The following is an 18,347-nucleotide window of genomic DNA, read 5'->3' as shown; positions in this document are numbered from 1 at the left end:
GGGAATAACAAGAAGAAAATCAGAATTATTTGGTGAATCTGTATTTGTTTTCTCTAAATTGTTAAAAATAAAAGGAGAAAAAAGAGAAAAATACCAAAATCAAGATTCATATTTTGTAGTGTGAAATGTATTGCAAAAATACTATTACTATGAATGCATTTTGACAAATACGCCCGTGTATGTATGGGAATAATTGGATTTATTTGTCGAATCTGTATTTTTTCTCTACAAATTGTTTTAAAAAAAGGATTTTTTTTTTCCTTTTCAAAAATCAAGATTCATATTTTAGTGTTCTTGCTGGGTTGAGGTCGAAGGATGGCAGTGACCAGCCGAAGGCGGCCCGCCATGCTAAAACCCCTCAGCGAGAACAAATATTTAAAATGAATGCGTTTTGACAAATATTGGTGCGTATTTACTGAGAAAATATAAAATGAATACAGAATTCTTTATATTTCACCTTCAACTGAATGAATCAAAACAAGATCAGTGTTTTAACTGGTGTAGATATTTTTGCAGTGTGAAAGGTGCAGACTCATTCATGATTTGGCATCGTGTAAATACAGTACTATTGTATATCGTGTAAAGTACAGTACTATTATACACCGGATGTGTAAAGTACAGTACTATTGTATATCGTGTAAATACAGTACTATTGTATATCGTGTAAAGTACAGTACTATTATACACCGGATGTGTAAAGTACAGTACTATTGTATATCGTGTAAAGTACAGTACTATTGTATATCGTGTAAAGTACAGTACTATTATACACCGGATGTGTAAAGTACAGTACTATTGTATATCGTGTAAAGTACAGTACTATTGTATATCGTGTAAAGTACAGTACTATTATATATTGTGTAAAGTACAGTACTGTTATATACTGGATGTGTAAATACAGTATTATAAACCGGATGTATAAAGTAAAGTACTATTATATATATTATAAGCTGTGAATGATGAACAGGGGACGGACTGTAAAGACCTGAGCTTCACGTGATTAAAGCTCCCGTGTGACGCTGCCTTTGGCCTATAATATTCAGATGCTTCATGTTGGACCCCCCTCAGCCCCCGTCTCTGGGGGACTCTTGACTAAAGGGGGACTCTAGGTTCTTTACTGTTATAACAAGGCTCCGTGTGTTGCTAGGCAGCAGCTTGCACACGGGAGCTCCTCTCACGTGGTGTAGCTCGGGCGTGCGTAGTAGTTGTGTGTGTGGTTCTGTTCAGTGCCATCAGTCGATGGGCCCCTGGAAGATGAGGCGAGTCCACCCCGGGGTGCCGAGGGTGCAGGAGCAGAAGGGGCAGATAGCCCTGAAGGCGTGGGTGCCGTGGGGCAGAGGCGTGTCGGCCCAGTACCGCACCGTCTTCTCCGAGCACACGTGACCGCAGGGGACGAAGGCGTGGGTGGGGGCCCCGGCGTCCACGTACACGGCCGGCTCCGAGCCCAGCCACAGCGGGACGTAGGGCCCCACGGTGCGGCACAGCGGGCACTCTCTGTGCGCCGTGGAGCCGTCGCTTTCCCGCGGGTCGTCCTCGCCCTCCACCCGCTGGCCCCAGTCGTGACGCCCGTGAACGTGACCACACGTCAGGTAAACCCAGGGCTGCCGGTCCTCCAGGCTGTGGGACAGAGGGGGGACAGGGAGTGAGGGGGACCGGGGGACAGCATTATGCACACACTTGAGACAGGTTACAGGCACTGTTCCCTCTAATACTAGGCCTATTGAAGCTGTACTCTGTGGTTCTCAAACCGAGAGTAGACGATAGGCCACAGAACATTACAGAACACAAAAATCTTTATGAACCAATATTCAGCTCTGTTTATGGAACAAACATACTAAATCTAGCTGACATTATATAGTAGAATATCATACAACTCTGGCCGGCTGAGTCTGGAGAATAAAAGATCCCTGATTTTTCCAGGGTCCCCAAGACCCCCCTGCAGGACTTCCAGTAGTAAATATTACTTCAACTCCTGGGCCACTTTTTTCGCCCAGTCCCTGCTCCACAGGTCATGAACAAGATTTTGGTCTTTTTCATTGCAAGTGGATTAAAGCACGTAATTAAAAGTAATAAACAGAAATGACGGCTGCAATTTGATTCTTTTAACGGCCTGTAACTTGGACGGATGTGATATGGGCGTGGCCACAGTGCACACGTCTGATGTTGCTCACAGGGCTCCGAGGGGCCGCTCAGGGGCCGCTCGGGGGCCGCTCGGGGGCCGCTCGGGGAGTTTGTTTGTTCGGACACATGAAGAATTAGAGGGAACATTGGTCGCAGCACTTTTAGATCACCACTACGTGCATTGAATGTAAAACAAAGAATTGTGAAAATGTAAATCACATGGGTCTGGGTTTAACCCTAAACCCTAACCTTAACCCTAACCCTGACCCTAACCCTTAACCCTAACCTAAAAAAATGTTAAACTCGAGATAATAAAGCTCCATGCAGGAATCGAACCCACGTACTCCATGCGCTAAGCCATGTCTCTAACTATCGGGCCAGCAAGTCTGTTATGTAGGTGCTGTGAGACAGTAAATTCATTTCTCTCACCACCAGGTGTAGCAAAACAGTATAGCAAAATGGTGAACCGCAAGTGATTTGGGCCGCAAGAGCGCCGCCATCTTGGATTTCATCACTTCCTGTCTAATTCCCTATATGACCTAGTTCCAACCCAAATGGTACCGCTCTATTTTACGTCCCATTCCAGCTATAAAACGTTTTCATTTTTCGTTTTGCTATTTGATGAGTCCCTAAGCACTCGTATCGGCTCCGTCTGCGCATTCAGATCAGTGTAATTCGCTGCGCCCAAAATACACATCTGATTGTTAAAAACGAGGTTGTGTCACTTGGCAGTGTAAATATGAATATTTTGGCATGTGAATGATCTGCAAAGACTTTTGTGTTTAGGAGCTATTGACCTCAGAAGTCTGAATCTGTGACGCTAACTTTACCGCACGTGGCTCCTCCCACTTTCAGACTCGTGGTCTGTGACAGCAGCGAGACTCGTCATGACAACACAGCGTCCTACATGTGTCAGGCCGTTATTGACGATCGATTGACGAGTGATCAGTACTTTTAGGCGCTTTGGTTATACAATGGAACACGCATTTTTTTTATCGCAAAAGCTGACGAATGCATCGCATTTGAGAGAAATTGCGTCGCATTTTGCGATGCGATACCGCTTATTATGAACCCTGTAGACTGTTAAATACTCTACAGCAGGTCTATAGAGTGTTTCTCAGACTGTGACATGTGTAGCACGTAACAGCTCCCTCTGGTGGTACGTGAGGTCTTCAACAGTTCTAATCTTTCCTCAATTTAAACTTAATTTATAGTTTTAGAGACTCTGCTTTAGGTCTGACGACTGTAGAACTGATGTAGTCCAGTCTTTGACTTGGCACATAGGGTGAAAAGAGCCAAAACAGTGAAAGTCTAGCGCCAACTAGAGGAACACACAATAAGAACAGATTCAACCCATAAAGAAGTAATGTAAATACAGTGACTATATGCAGTAGAGCTGGGTTGAAATAATCGATATTCCGATTTTTATTTTTAATCGATTTGCATATTAATGATTTGTACTTCCAAAGATCGATTTTTTATATTATTATTATTTTTTATTTTATTTATTTTTTAATTAAAATGATTTTATACATTTCCCTCAGTGAACTTCAATCTACCTTCAAGAAAAATAATTCAGGACTCCTGGATTATCTTTCTTGAAGGTAGATTGACCCACAACCTTTTCATCAGTCTTCCATCAGTAACTACCAATACTTGTAAGATTTGCTGTTTAATATTGATATAATACTAGTTTTAATATGTTGCTTCTCTACACAGTCATGAAGTGAAGGAAACGGTTCAAATACATTTTTCATTTTTAATAACATTAGATTCGATTTAATGTTCCGGATCGGATCAAAATCGGATCGAATCGGAAATCAGATCGAAATCGGATCGAATCGGATGGGATCTGAGAAATCGGAAAAAAATCGATTTTGAAACGTAAAAATCGGAATCGAATCGATTCTTGAAATTTGAATCGAAACCCAGCTCTAATATGCAGCTAAATAGAGTAAATATATACATGTAAATATATGCTGGTAAATACAGTAGAAGCTCCTGGTGGATGACAGAACCCGTGTCTGTCTGACAGAACCCGTGTTTGTCTGACAGAACCCCTGTCTGACAGAACCCGTGTTTGTCTGACAGAACCCGTGTCTGTCTGACAGAACCCGTGTCTGTCTGACAGAACCCGTGTTTGTCTGACAGAACCCGTGTCTGTCTGACAGAACCCGTGTCTGTCTGACAGAACCCGTGTCTGTCTGACAGAACCCGTGTCTGTCTGACAGAACCCGTGTCTGTCTGACAGAACCCGTGTTTGTCTGACAGAACCCGTGTCTGTCTGACAGAACCCGTGTCTGTCTGACAGAACCCGTGTCTGTCTGACAGAACCCGTGTTTGTCTGACAGAACCCGTCTGACAGAACCCGTGTTTGTCTGACAGAACCTGTGTTTGTCTGACCTGTGGCTGCGGGGCAGGCTGGGGAAGGCCAGCGTACTGAGGCCCACAGGACATTGAGGCCTGGAGGCGTTGAGCTCCTGTCGAAGGGCCTCCAGGTGCCTGAGGGTGGGGGCCCGGAGCAGCCCGGAGCCCGTCCGCCACAGAAGAGTCGCCCCGCACAGATCCACCAGGGAACCGTCCCGCAATGCACTGCTCTCGCCCTCCGCCTATGAGACGACACATTAGACTAGACTCTAGGGCTACTTTAAGGCCTCATAAAACTCTATGGATATATGAAATTATCATATATTTTGGGGTTCGACCAAAAGACCAAAAATATATCTAATTAAAAAACAGGCTTCTTGTTCCGTCCTGTTTCAGTCCTGGTTCTGCCCTGGTTCTGTCCTGGTTCCATCCTGGTTCGATCTCGATTTAGTCCTGGTTCCGTCCTGGATCTGCTCTAGTTCCGTCCTTCTTTAGTCCTGGTCCAGTCCTGGTCCTGACCTGGTCCAGACCTGGTCCAAGCCTGGTCCAAGCCTGGTCCAAGCCTGGTCCAGTCCTGGTCCAGTCCTGGTCCTGACCTGGTCCTGACCTGGTCCAGTCCTGGTCCAGTCCTGGTCCAGTCCTGGTCCTGTTTTAGTCCTGTTTTAGTCCTGGTTCCGTCCCAATTTAGTCCTGGTTCCGTCCTGTTTTGGTCCTGGTTCCGTCTTGGTTCCATCCTGGTTGGATCCCGATTTAGTCCTGGTTCCGTCCTGGATCAGCCCTGGTTCAGTCCTTCTTTAGTCCTGGTCCAGTCCTGGTCCAGTCCTGATCCAGTCCTGATCCAGTCCTGATCCAGTCCTGTTTTAGTCCTGATCCAGTCCTGTTTTAGTCCTGGTTCCGTCTTGTTTTAGTCCTGGTTCCGTCCCGATTTAGTCCTGGTTCCGTCCCGATTTAGTCCTGGTTCCGTCTTGGTCCAGTCCTGTTTTAGTCCTGGTTCCGTCTTGGTCCAGTCCCGTTTTAGTCCTGGTCCAGTCCTGGTTCCTCACCAGTTCCCCTCGGATGGGCCCGGACCGGGTCTCCCTCAGGGCGTACACGTCTCCGCACACTGAGATCTCCCTCCACAGACCTTGCTTGGGGTCGTCGGGGAAACCCTCGGGATGCATCACCAGGACTCCGTTTGTGGTCAGACCGTCCATGTGCCCGTCGGGGTTTTTCCACTTGGTCGCTTTTTCCTGCGCCACATAAATAACACTTTACGTTTGAACAACACGACGGTTAAAACGATGTTATGGGCAGAAGGCGGAGCTCACCCCGAGGAAGATGTTCTTGGACGAGTCGAAGCCGGCAGCGTAGATGCGAGCGGTGTAGGGCGGGTTCCGCTCGCACACCACTCGACAGGCGAAGCGAGAGATGGTGCTGGGGGCGATGGAGGGGTCCTCGCTCTCTTTCCCTCCGCCCGAAGTGTCCGTCACCACAAAGTCGATGGGACTTTCTGTCGAGCGGCCGATCTGCGGGACAAAGAGACGTGAGCAAAAGATAGAGCGGGTTTGAGTCGGTCCAAAAGTAAAGTTCACAAATCTATTCTTATGTGGAAGTTAAGTTCACACATTCACCTTTAACTTTTCACTTGTAAATAGGAAAACAAAAATAATAACATCATCATTTGTTGCACGATTGTGTAAACATAGATACTTTTTAGCTTAAATGAAGCCTGCGTAAATTCAGCCTGGAAGACCTAACTCCACCCATCTACGTCAAGGCCACCACGGAAGGACCCCTCTCCCCAGCGCCTTCATCGCACTCAAGCGGGCGCCCGCCTGTCTGTCTTTGAGAGTCAGATCCCTCACTTCACCATGGACTCTTCCAGGTTTCTGCGCTTATCCCAAAGAGGTTATGCAGTTTTTCCTGGCCAAAGAAGTAGGGTGAAAGGTCAGGGGGCGTTTGTAGCATGGCCCTCGCACCTGCTCCTCATCCCCGATCATCGCTCTCAAGTCACTCCTCCCTCCTCCCAATCAGTGCACAGGCAGTCACATTTAAGCCCTCAGGCAGATGGCTCGGCCGCTCAAACCGTACTGCGACCCACCGCCTCCCCAGCTCCTCCTCTGCTTTCCCCTCATCCTCTACCTCCTCTTCACATCTACCACCACCAGTCTCCAGGCTCCGGGGGGAGACATCTAATACAAATAGATCATGGAGTGCCCATGATTGCAACGTCTTCCGCCGGGGTCTGAGCGCCAAATAACTCACGTAATAAAGCTTGCTAAACAGTCCATTCTCGTGGTCTCATTGTCTCTCCAGGGTGAATTGCACTTCTACACATTTTTAATCCTTAGTCAGTTTATTCTGGACTTTCTGGAACTTGTCTCTATGGAACAAGTCGAATGAACTAGTCAGTTTATAAATAAATCAAATTAAATAAGTTAAATAAGTTAAATAAGTTAAATAAGTTAAATAAGTTAAATAAATTAAATAAATTAAATAAATTACATTTGCCCAAAGTTGCCTCGACGGACCTCGAAGAATTGTTGATTTAACAAACAGAAAGTCCAGACAGCTTTTAGCAGATTAACAACATTTACAAGAATTAAGCAAATGGATAATGTCCCAGAGCATCCCCTGTCTTTAAACCCTCCTAACTACAGGAAAAACTACAAAACCCTGGAGGAGAACGACATGAAGGAGAGATCCTGCTCCCACAGATAGTCTGGTTATAGACCTGGTTCAGCATCAGTGCAGGCATAAAGCTTATTTGGATTAAAACTATGATGTTGTTTAGGTTTGAAGACACATTTTGTCCACAGTGGAAGTTGGAAAGCCCAGTATTTTGGTGTATCTGATGTTTCTATTTTGAGACACTGAGTTAAGCCAATTTTAAACAATCTTTTGAAACATTTCTTTGATCTGACTTCAATCACGGATCTTTCCCACGACCGAAATAGCTCTCGGTCTTCAAAACAGAATATCTGACGTGTGTTTTATCCCAGCTGAACACAAACCTCGCTCAAATGTCCTTTCATTTGTCACGATTTACCTGGAACATGTCCGTGTTGTTGTCATGGCAATACTCCACCACCACAGTCTGGTTTCTGGACAGTGTGAAGGAGATGCTGTGCTGCCCCCTGCTGTGCACCGCCTGAAAAACAGCAATAAAACGTGCAACAGTTCAGGTCAGGAAGAGCGACAGGACGAGGACTCACGAGAGAAAACGGCACACGGGTTTACGCTCGGCTCGGCCACGAAAAGGGATGAACTCTGATGCATTTTGAGAAGTTCTACAAAGACGACAAAAATAAAACAAACAAAACAAACGATCAAAATCCACATGGTGTATTTATTTGAAATGTTCTTGAGAGAAATGTGCCCCGTCCCACCCATTAATAGCAGATTACCGGTATAATTTATTTATGTATATGTCATTTTAGTGTATTATTTTAGACTATTAGTTCTACGGAAACCCAGTAAATAAAAAAATTAAAATACCTTCAACTAATATTACATTATGAATATTGTATTTATTCTAAGATCAATTTATTTCTATAATTTTTCTTGTTTAATTTTTTTTATTTCAACTAATATTGCATTATGAATATTGTATCATTTTGTTTCTATAACTTTTCTTATTTATTAATTTTTTTTCCCTCAAATTAAAACAGACAAACAAAAACAAACAGGACCAGAGAATAAAATAAGGTTTAAGAAAAATAAGGCATCCTAAGAAAATAAAAGTTAAGGAACACAAGGTCTAAAGAGTCCAGATTTTTTCAAATTTGTCCATTTCCTAATTGAGTCGGCTTGTGATTTTTTAAATTTTTCGTTTTTTGTATCTATTTATAATTGACTGTCAACGTTACTGGTTACAGCCCCGTGTCTACCGCTTCTTCCCTGTAATTACTCCTGATTAGTAAAAAACAAATCAAATCAGAGCAGAAGTTGCGGGGTTCAAATATGTACTTATTTTTCCGGCCGTGGCTGGAGCATTTCCCTTATAGCCCGTTATAGCCTCATGGCCAACCGTAACCCTAACCCGGCGCGGTCTAAAACGGCGCTAAAACGCTGTCAAATAGCGGCGCAGTTTCAGGAGCCACGGCGCGCGGCCGGCACAGAAATAACATGGCTTTTTCGGCCGCGCGCCGCGGCTCTGCAGACACTCCCTATTTTTCCACAATAAAAACATAAATAAATGAAAAACTGTATGTGAAAAGTCACTTATCAGGAAGTCTTTGGACCCATTTCTGCTCTTAAGCCGTTTGAGATCAATATCACAGTTTAAAATGAACAAAATGTGAAATAATGTTCTATATTTGTTGTACTTCAACACTTAATACATGAGAAAAGCGTTATATATTTGTATATTTTGGACTGTGAATGGGACATTTACAGTACTTCTCAGAAAAAAACTAGTGGAAAGAGTACAGAATATTTATTTACATTTATATGGCGAAACAAGTACTCCATTACAAGTACAAATGCTGCAGCCAAATCTGTACTTGCGTAAAAGTAAAAAGCACACAAGAGAAAAACTATACGGCTTCAGTTTGGATTTTAGATCAGTCTTTTGTCCAAAACTAGATGAAATAAACGGTTTAATTTGCATATTCTTCTCCACTGTCCAATCAGAGCAGGCGGTGAGTTGAGACTTTACTTCACTACTCACAATTATTCTTAAATTATACTCGAGTACAAGTAAAAGCTGCTCCAAAAAGTACAATTACAAACAGAACAGACTCCATTACAGTAACATGAGGGTCGTTTTCAGCCCTGAGTCCCTGAACCTGAACTCCATCAACACAACCGCCTGAAACTGCGACCGTGACATTTGACATAACAACTAAATGGAATTGAAAATGCTTTTCTCCTTCCGTTTCCTTTTCTCCGTCTGTTTTCAGCCAACATTCTCACAGATTAAAACTCCAGCTCCCAAACAATAGGACGCAGGGAAACAACGACAACAGAAACTAAAACATTTAAATCTGTCTGTGTCTTCCTGTGGAGCGACTGTGAAAAGCAGGAAGACAAAGCAGGAAGTGAGCGCAGGCCAAACATCCCCTCGGCAACAGCAGCGTGGCGACAGCAACAGCAGCGCGGCAACAGCAACAGCAGCGCGGCAACAGCAACAGCAGCGCGGCAACAGCAACAGCAGCGCGGCAACAGCAACAACGTTTGCGTGCGATTTTTACACAACTGCACCTGTGATTTTTGTGACACGAAACAGCACGAATTTAAGTGAGAAATTACTTTTAATATTTTTATTTGTTTTCTATTTTTTCTATTTCTGTTTTATTATAGCATAAAACTAGAAAAACAACACAACAGCAACAGCAAAAATAAATAAATGAAATAATTAATTTTAAAAATGAGCTGGACCAGGAAGAACGTTAAAGAACCCGGGTCTCGGGTCCCGGGTCCGGTCTCGGGTCCGGTCTCGGGTCCGGTCTCGGGTCCGGTCTCGGGTCCGGTCTCGGGTCTCAGGTCAGTACCTTGCTATCGTGCGGCGTGTTGAGGATGTGAACGGTGCTCGGTTTGACGCCGTTGGCTTTGGCTCGACGATAAAGAGCGAAGCGGCTCTTCCTGCGCCCTCGGTCTCCACATGGCAGAGAGCCATTGTACCTGCACACAAGACGTTTCACCCGTTTACACGTCACATCGGAACACCAGACGTTTCACCTGTTTACAAGTCGTCACAGAACATGAGACGTTTCACCCGTTTACACGGAATACGAGACGTTTTCCCCCGTTTACACGTCGTCACGGAACACAAGACGTTTCACCCATTTACACGTCGTCACAGAACACGAGACGTTTCACCCATTTACATGTCATCGCAGAACTATTGTGATGTCACTTCCTGTCATTTTCTAAAGGTTTTGCCACTTTTTCCTACAAAAGAGCCACTTGATTGTTCCATCCATCCATCCATTTTCTACCGCTTGTTCCCTTTCGGGGTCGCGGAGCCTATCCCAGTGACTTCGGGCCTTAGGCGGGGTACACCCTGGACAGTGGCCAACTTGTCACAGGGGCAACACAGAGACATAGACATAACAGACAACCATTCACTCTCTAGGGCCAATTTAGAGTCACCAATTTTTACCTAACAAATGCATGTCTTTGGACGGTGGGAGGAAGCCGGAGAACTCGGAGAGAACACGGGGAGAACATGCAGAGAGATCATGTGATGTTGGGAATCAAACCCATGAGCTCCTTCTTGGGAGGCAAGAGCGCTAACCGCCTTTGCCACCGTGCACCCCGCCACTTGATTGTTGTAAAACTATAATTCATACATATTTGTACAACAGGCATATTTACACCAAATTAAGTCAAAATGCTGAAATCATCGTCACTTGAAGCTCTACTACACATTTTTGGCACATTTTTGTGGGTTTTTGCCAGTCGCACGTTTTGCTGAATCAAAGAGACTGAGATGAGTCAGCGCTCTGCTCCGTGATCTTCTGTCAAACGCCGCAGACAGACGAGAGGAGAAATGTGTCGAGGGGACGGACTCGGGACAGGACCAGACGGGGGACGAGCTCGGGACAGGACAAGACGGGGGAGGAGCTCGGGACCGGACAAGACGGGGGAGGAGCTCGGGACAGGACAAGACGGGGGACGGGCTCGGGACAGGACAAGACGGGGGACGGGCTCGGGACAGGACCAGACGGGGGAGGAGCTCGGGACAGGACATGACGGGGGAGGAGCTCGGGACAGGACAAGACGGGGGACGGGCTCGGGACAGGACAAGACGGGGGACGGGCTCTGGACAGGACCAGACGGGGGACGGGCTCTGGACAGGACCAGACGGGGGAGGGGTTCAGGACAGGACAAGACGGGGGACGGGGGAGGGACAAGACAAGACGGGGGAGGGGCTATGGGACAGGACAAGACGGGGGAGGGGCTCGGGACAGGACAAGACGGGGGACGGGCTCTGGACAGGACCAGACGGGGGACGGGCTCGGGACAGGACCAGACGGGGGACGGGCTCTGGACAGGACCAGACGGGGGACGGGCTCTGGACAGGACCAGACGGGGGACGGGCTCTGGACAGGACCAGACGGGGGAGGGGTTCAGGACAGGACAAGACGGGGGACGGGGGAGGGACAAGACAAGACGGGGGACAGGCTCGGGACAGGACCAGACGGGGGACGGGCTCGGGACAGGACCAGACGGGGGACGGGCTCGGGACAGGACAAGGCGGGGGAGGGGCTCGGGACAGGACAAGACGGGGGACGGGCTCGGGACAGGACAAGACGGGGGACGGGCTCTGGACAGGACCAGACGGGGGACGGGCTCGGGACAGGACCAGACGGGGGACGGGCTCGAGACAGGACCAGACGGAGGACAGGCTCGGGACAGGACCAGACGGGGGACAGGCTCGGGACAGGACCAGACGAGGGACAGGCTCTGGACAGGACCAGACGGGGGACGGGCTCGGGACAGGACCAGACGGGGGACGGGCTTGGGACAGGACCAGACGGGGGACGGGCTCGAGACAGGACCAGACGGGGGACAGGCTCGAGACAGGACCAGACGGGGGACAGGCTCGGGACAGGACCAGACGGGGGACAGGCTCTGGACAGGACCAGACGAGGGACAGGCTCTGGACAGGACCAGACGGGGGACGGGCTCGGGACAGGACCAGACGGGGGACGGGCTTGGGACAGGACCAGACGGGGGACGGGCTCGGGACAGGACAAGATGGGGGACAGGCTCTGGACAGGACCAGACGGGGGACGGGCTCAGGATAGGACCAGACGCTGGCGAGGTCGCGGTGAGATGCGTTCAAATGTGGCTGAAAAAACACCATGAAATATTTAACCAGATCTGCTGCGTTTTTACACTTATTTTAGCAGTGGAAAAGTCCACAGAGGGAGAAATGAAAAGGACATAAAGTCCCTCTTAGACTCGCTTTAGACTCGCTTTAGACTCGCTTTAGACCCGCGTTAGACCCGCGTTAGACCCGCGTTAGACCCGCGTTAGCCCCCGCGTTAGCCCCCGCGTTAGCCCCCGCGTTAGCCCCCGCGTTAGACCCCGCGTTAGACCCGCGTTAGACCCGCGTTAGACCCGCGTTAGACCCGCGTTAGACCCGCGTTAGACCCGCGTTAGACCCGCTTAAAAGGATTTATTTTTTTTAAACGTGTAGAGAAGAAATCAAAATATGGTTTATCTTGAATTTATCCAATTTAAAAATGCTGCAAACAGAAAATGGGGAAATGTCTGTTATAAATTGATATTCCAGCCCCTTTTGTGGATTCATTTAACATTATTCTGATATTTGAACCTCTTTTAATACATTTAAAGACTCGTTTTAACACATTTCTTTTGAACCGACTCAATATTTTCTGTGCCAGGAATACTCCTAAAAACACCTGCCACCCCTTCACCTGCCACGACGTTACCGCGGCAGCACTGTAGAACCTTCCGGGCAGAGGAATACCATCTTCTCCATGGAGACGTGTTACATTATTTATTATGCCCAAGCTCCGCGGGATTCTCCCATGAGCCTGAATAATGTACACGTGTCCAATTAAAGCTCTGTGTTTGTGAGAAATGTCCCACGTTGCCACCTTTAGGCCGGATCCTGCAGTCGTTAAGTCCATTAATTAGTGTCTTAATTGTATCAGTCAAGTGATTATTACTATTTAGATTCAAGGGATTTCTGCGGGACAACACAAACAGGACACGATATGGAGTGACTCATGAGACGTTTCATCTTGAAATGCACTTATATTAACAGATTAGAGAACATGGTGAATAGGTATGCTAACATGCTAACGTAACACCTTCAGCTACATGAGGCACAGACAGAACTGTGGTAAGTGTCTGGTATGTTAACGTAACATATGAACAGTTATTCAGATAACTATAGCATAAAGAACATGCTAAGAAGTTTACCAAAGCATCAGTTTTACCCCAAATCACTAAATCCATTGAATTCTTCTTCCTCTGTGTCACTTCTAAACAACTCCACAAACTCCGGAGGTAGAGGAAGTGCAGATTCTTCTTCTGCGTCGCTTAGAGCCTACAGCGCCCTCTTGTGGTTGTCACTGTGAATATAACGAACAAAAAGACATAATAATGTGTAGTGGCCAGCGGCCCTGTGCCACCAGCTACTAGGCTAACAGATTGTGAGGTGTTTAGACGCGTGGATAAAGAGCCCAATACTCCTATGATCGGCGAAGAATCATTTTATTAGCACCTGCATATTAAACACGGTCAGAACTGTCTGCCTTCACACTGTAGCCCTGAGGCCAGGAGAATTAGACCTTAAATAGGCACACCTGCCCACACCCAGCCAAGACCCAACAAGCTACAGCGCCACACAGTGGCTGGTGGTGCAAACATGTACAAGGCCTTACTATGGCTCCTACATAATGTGTTGATAATATCACATATAAGTCGGACAAACTATGAAAAAAGGTTCTGCTTATAGTCCGGAACATACGGTAACTGCGCTTTTCTGTATCAATAGTGTATTATCGGTGCAGTTGTTGTGTTTTGAGTGCAGTTTGGGTCAGACACGTGGAGATATTTAACCGTTTTGAAATACTTCCAGGTCCTTTTAAGTCAGGGGTGTCCAAACTTTTTTCACCGAGGGTCACATTTTGAAACTTATACGGAGCAGAGGGCCACCAAAAACCTGAAAATGTTGAATTTTTAAATTTGACATAGTTTTGATGCCTCCACACCTTTAATAAGACTTGGAACATGAATATTAGGTTGCTAAACATCAACATGCAGGAAGCTGGAGGGCGAACAAAAATTGGTCTGAAGGCCGCATTTGGCCCCCGGGCCGCAGTTTGGACATGTCTGGTTTAAGTCGACTAATTGCCTTAAACGCCTTCGCAGAGTCACTTTATAAAGTCGTGTAACTGAAATCACATTTTAATCAACTCATTGGTCAGTTTGGGTTGTTTTAATCGGTCAGTGAAAGCACGCTCCAACTGTAAAGAGTGTGTACTTGTATTGTCCCTACTTTTTTATTAATGCGATATAGTTTTGTTTTAATTTATATTTTTTGCCATTATTTTTATTATTACTATTGTCCTTGTCTTAGTTTGTGAGTTTTTGTTCACGGACAATGGCAATAAACCTTTTCCCGATTCAGACTTTGGAGGAAGGAGCTCACTTCCTGTCGCTAAATGTGTCGTGTTTATATTGTTTTTGTGACCAATTCTCCTCTGGGACTAATAAGCACCGGCAAAACTGATTTGATTGAAGAAATGTGACTATTTTCAGTGTTAAAAGCCACTAACTAACAGTACGTCTTGTTAAATGTTCATGAAATTCATTTTATTTGTTTTCAAAAAGAAAAACTACAAAGAAAACATTGTGTTTTTTGAGCTCCAAAAGAGGAACTGAATAAGCAAAATGACTCAGACAAAGACACATTTAACTTTAGACGTGTTTGTGATGAGGAAACAACATCGGAACAAGTTTAGAAAAGTGAAGTATGGACTAGAAACTTCTGCTGATGTCACAAGTTTAGTATAAAGGAAAATGCTCGGACGATGACGATAAAAAACAAGATTTTTTTATACAATTCAATGTGATTTTCAAGACAAATCAAGAGTCATTCAAGTCTATTCATAGTTTAGTGTTGATTATAATCTAGAAATGAAAACAAATGAATGTCATTTTATGCACAAAAAAATCACCAGTGTTTGTGATATTTCCATGTGTTTTTATATTAGATCTGCAAAATGTTTCAAAACTGTTCTAAAACTGTTCAGAAAAAGTCAGTTTTTCTATTTGTTGAGCAAACAATTTATTATTTTAGTAGTCGACTAGACATTATTTGAATACATTTTTAAAATACATTAAAAACCAGAAAAGGTTGAAATATAGCGACAGATGACTTTTAGAAAGAATATTTATGACTGAGCTGTGTTACTGTTATTATTTGAAATTGTATTTAATTATACTTAATTGTATTTATTTTTTAACATTTTGGTTTTATCAAAAAAAAAAATTAACATTTATTTTGTTTTTAAAAAATGTTTTCATAAAAACAATATTTTTTATACATTTTGGTCTAATTTTAAAAAAAAATGCATTTTCCTTTTTCAATGTTTTGGTTTAATAATGCCTTGTTTGTCATTGTTGTATAAATGTATTTTCATGTGTTTTAGAGGCTGTGCAGTCCAGATATCGGCGTAATTACATCAAAATGTCAGAAGAGAATGAACTATTTTGGATTTTCATCAATATTATTGACTTTGACCAGACTCAGAATAATCCAGAAGTAAAACGGGACTAAAGTAGGACGAGACACAGAATAATTAAAAGTAAACCGGGACTAAAGTAGGACCAGACACAGAATAATCCAGAAGTAAACCAGGACTAAAGCAGGACCAGACACAGAATAATCCGGAAGTAAACCAGGACTAAAGTAGGACCAGACACAGAATAATCCGGAAGTAAACCAGGACTAAAGCAGGACCAGACACAGAATAATCCGGAAGTAAACCAGGACTAAAGTAGGACCAGACACAGAATAATCCAGAAGTAAACCAGGACTAAAGCAGGACCAGACACAGAATAATCCAGAAGTAAACCAGGACTAAAGTAGGACCAGACACAGAATAATCCAGAAGTAAACCAGGACTAAAGCAGGACCAGACACAGAATAATCCAGAAGTAAACCAGGACTAAAGCAGGACCAGACACAGAATAATCCAGAAGTAAACCAGGACTAAAGTAGGACCAGACACATAATAATCCATAAATAAATCAGGACTAAATTAGGAATACGGATGTAAACCAGGACTAAAGTCCTGACAAAGCCAAGCACAAGCTTGCTCCTGACAGCAGCATTAAAGGATGGGTCAAATGCAGAGGACAATAAAGTGTACCTTAGCCTTAACCTGAAGGGTGCGTTCACACTTGTCTTCATTTGGTCCTAAATTGAGCCAATTTAGTCTTGATTTGGACTTTGTTGGTCCTGTTCTCATCCTTGTTTAGTCTTGGTCTAGTTCAGGTTTAGTTTCAGGTATATTCCCAATTCCCAACAAGTGTGAACAGACTGTAAACCAGGACCCAAACCAGGACTAAAGTATGACAAAAATAGGTCTAAAAGGACTATACCAACAATAATCCAAGTAGGGGGATTCAAACCAGGATTTAAGTATGACAATAATAGTTTTAAACTAAGAATTGTCTAAAAGGACTATACCAACAATAATACAAGCAGGAGGACCCAAACCAGGACTAAACTAAGGGTGTGTTCACACTTATTAGGTCCTGGTTGGAGCCCAGTTTAGTCTTTATGCGTTTGTACAAGTGTGACTGCACAACGAGACCAATCCAGAAGAAAACCAGGACTGACGTGGACCCGCACTTCAAACTGAACTGAGAGCCCGGTCTATTCATTCTCAAGCACAGTGCGACACCCAAGGGTGCTGCTGGTGCCGTGAAGCTGGTGGCTGTCATCCACACATCCTGCATCTGCTCCTGCTTCTGCTTCCACTGCTTCTGCTTCCACTGCTTCTGCTTCCACTGCTTCTGCTTCCACTGCTTCTGCTTCCACTGCTTCTGCTTCCTCTGCTTCTGCTTCCTCTGCTTCCGCTTCCTCTGCTTCCGCTTCCTCTGCTTCCGCTTCCTCTGCTTCCGCTTCCTCTGCTTCCGCTTCCTCTGCTTCCGCTTCCACTGCTTCCGCTTCCACTGCTTCCGCTTCCACTGCTTCCGCTTCCACTGCTTCCGCTTCCTCTGCTTCCGCTTCCTCTGCTTCCGCTTCCTCTGCTTCCGCTTCCACTGCTTCCGCTTCCACTGCTTCCTCGTCCACTGCTTCCTCGTCCACTGCTTCCTCGTCCACTGCTTCCTCGTCCACTGCTTCCGCTGCTTCCGCTGCTTCCGCTTCCTCTGCTGCTTCCTCTGCTGCTTCCTCTGCTGCTTCCTCTGCTGCTTCCTCTGCTGCTTCCTCTGCTGCTTCCACATTGCTCTTCCACATTGCTCTTCTCTGGTCTTTTTGTTACAATTACGTGACATTTAAACAACAGTTGGCCAAACGCACGGTCTCAAACGTGACAAACCGAGCACATTTCCAGTCATTTCCACCTCATTTCTGTCTGCACTTTTACACCCAGCATAGTATGACATCATTGTGCTGCTGCCGCTACAACCATTGATGAAAAAGCACATTCGCACAAACTCGGCGTCTGGTTTTCTGCACAAACATCACGTGAAATGTGTCAGTAAAATACAGTTCGAAGGCGCGATGTGCGGTAAGTTTAACGTGCGATGAGGAGACGTAGTAACGGCGGCACAACGCGCTTTACTACAATGAGATTACTATTGGCGAAACGTCTCGAGACATCGGCCGAAGGAGGAATGCGTAAAGCGGGGTGGTTTTCATTGGGTTTCGCGAATTTACGAACGGATTTTTGCGTCATAATCTCCGCTCTGTTCTGCAAATAAACCGCTTTGTTGTCGGTCTTTTTTAATTGCGGCAAAAGACTTACCCAAGAATGACCAGCTCGCCATATTTCACCGGATCTTTCACGGGCACATCATCGTCTGCGTCTTTTTTCGGTGAATTCATCAAGACTTAGCTGCGAGATGAAAAGCGCGACAACAACAACAAGAAAAAGAACAGAAGCAAAAAAACTAAAAAATAAAATAAAAAACAGTGGCAATAGTAGTGGATAAAAGAAGGCGAAGCGGTGGAATGACGCGAGGTTCCCCGAGGTTTTTTTTGTTAAAGTTTGGAGCCGCTCGCGCAAACTTTCCCCACGCGTTCGCTTCGTTTCTCGGCCGGTTCCGCGACGTGATTAAGCATCTTTTCGGCGGCGGCGGCGTCCGTGCGCGGGGGGACTTTGCAGCGCGACAAATCCGCTCGGTGGCATCGCGAACAACGGCGGCCCGAGCGCTGG

The 18,347-nt window shown here is 45.5% G+C and overlaps 1 protein-coding gene across 1 annotated transcript; it reads right to left on the bottom strand.

Moving 5' to 3' along the window:
- Positions 1-1,122: 1,122 nt before the first annotated feature.
- LOC140354745 (E3 ubiquitin-protein ligase pellino homolog 2) lies at positions 1,123-18,042 on the bottom strand. Its single transcript, XM_072439977.1, has 7 exons — positions 17,937-18,042; positions 9,963-10,092; positions 7,517-7,618; positions 5,796-5,993; positions 5,532-5,717; positions 4,525-4,730; positions 1,123-1,617 (listed from the first exon to the last, which is right to left on the bottom strand). The coding sequence occupies exons 1-7, from the start codon at positions 18,014-18,016 to the stop codon at positions 1,233-1,235; spliced, it is 1,287 nt and encodes a 428-aa protein (XP_072296078.1). The 5' UTR covers positions 18,017-18,042; the 3' UTR covers positions 1,123-1,232.
- Between the last annotated feature and the right edge of the window lie 305 nt (positions 18,043-18,347).

The sequence above is a fragment of the Eucyclogobius newberryi genome, unplaced genomic scaffold, assembly GCF_026437365.1.
Source record: "Eucyclogobius newberryi isolate DKJ021-1_F unplaced genomic scaffold, fEucNew1.0.hap1 SCAF_1, whole genome shotgun sequence".
Taxonomy (NCBI): domain Eukaryota; kingdom Metazoa; phylum Chordata; class Actinopteri; order Gobiiformes; family Gobiidae; genus Eucyclogobius; species Eucyclogobius newberryi.
This window is presented reverse-complemented; position numbering and strand designations above follow the sequence as displayed.

Coding starts and splice junctions, on each gene's coding strand:
- LOC140354745 (XM_072439977.1), bottom strand. CDS start 18,016: ATGAATTCACCGAAAAAAGACGCAGACGATGATGTGCCCGTGAAAGAT. Junction 10,093..17,936: donor GGCGAGCTGGTCATTCTTGG/GTAAGTCTTTTG, acceptor TCTTGTGTGCAG/GTACAATGGCTCTCTGCCAT. Junction 5,994..7,516: donor ACAACACGGACATGTTCCAG/GTAAATCGTGAC, acceptor TTTGTCCCGCAG/ATCGGCCGCTCGACAGAAAG.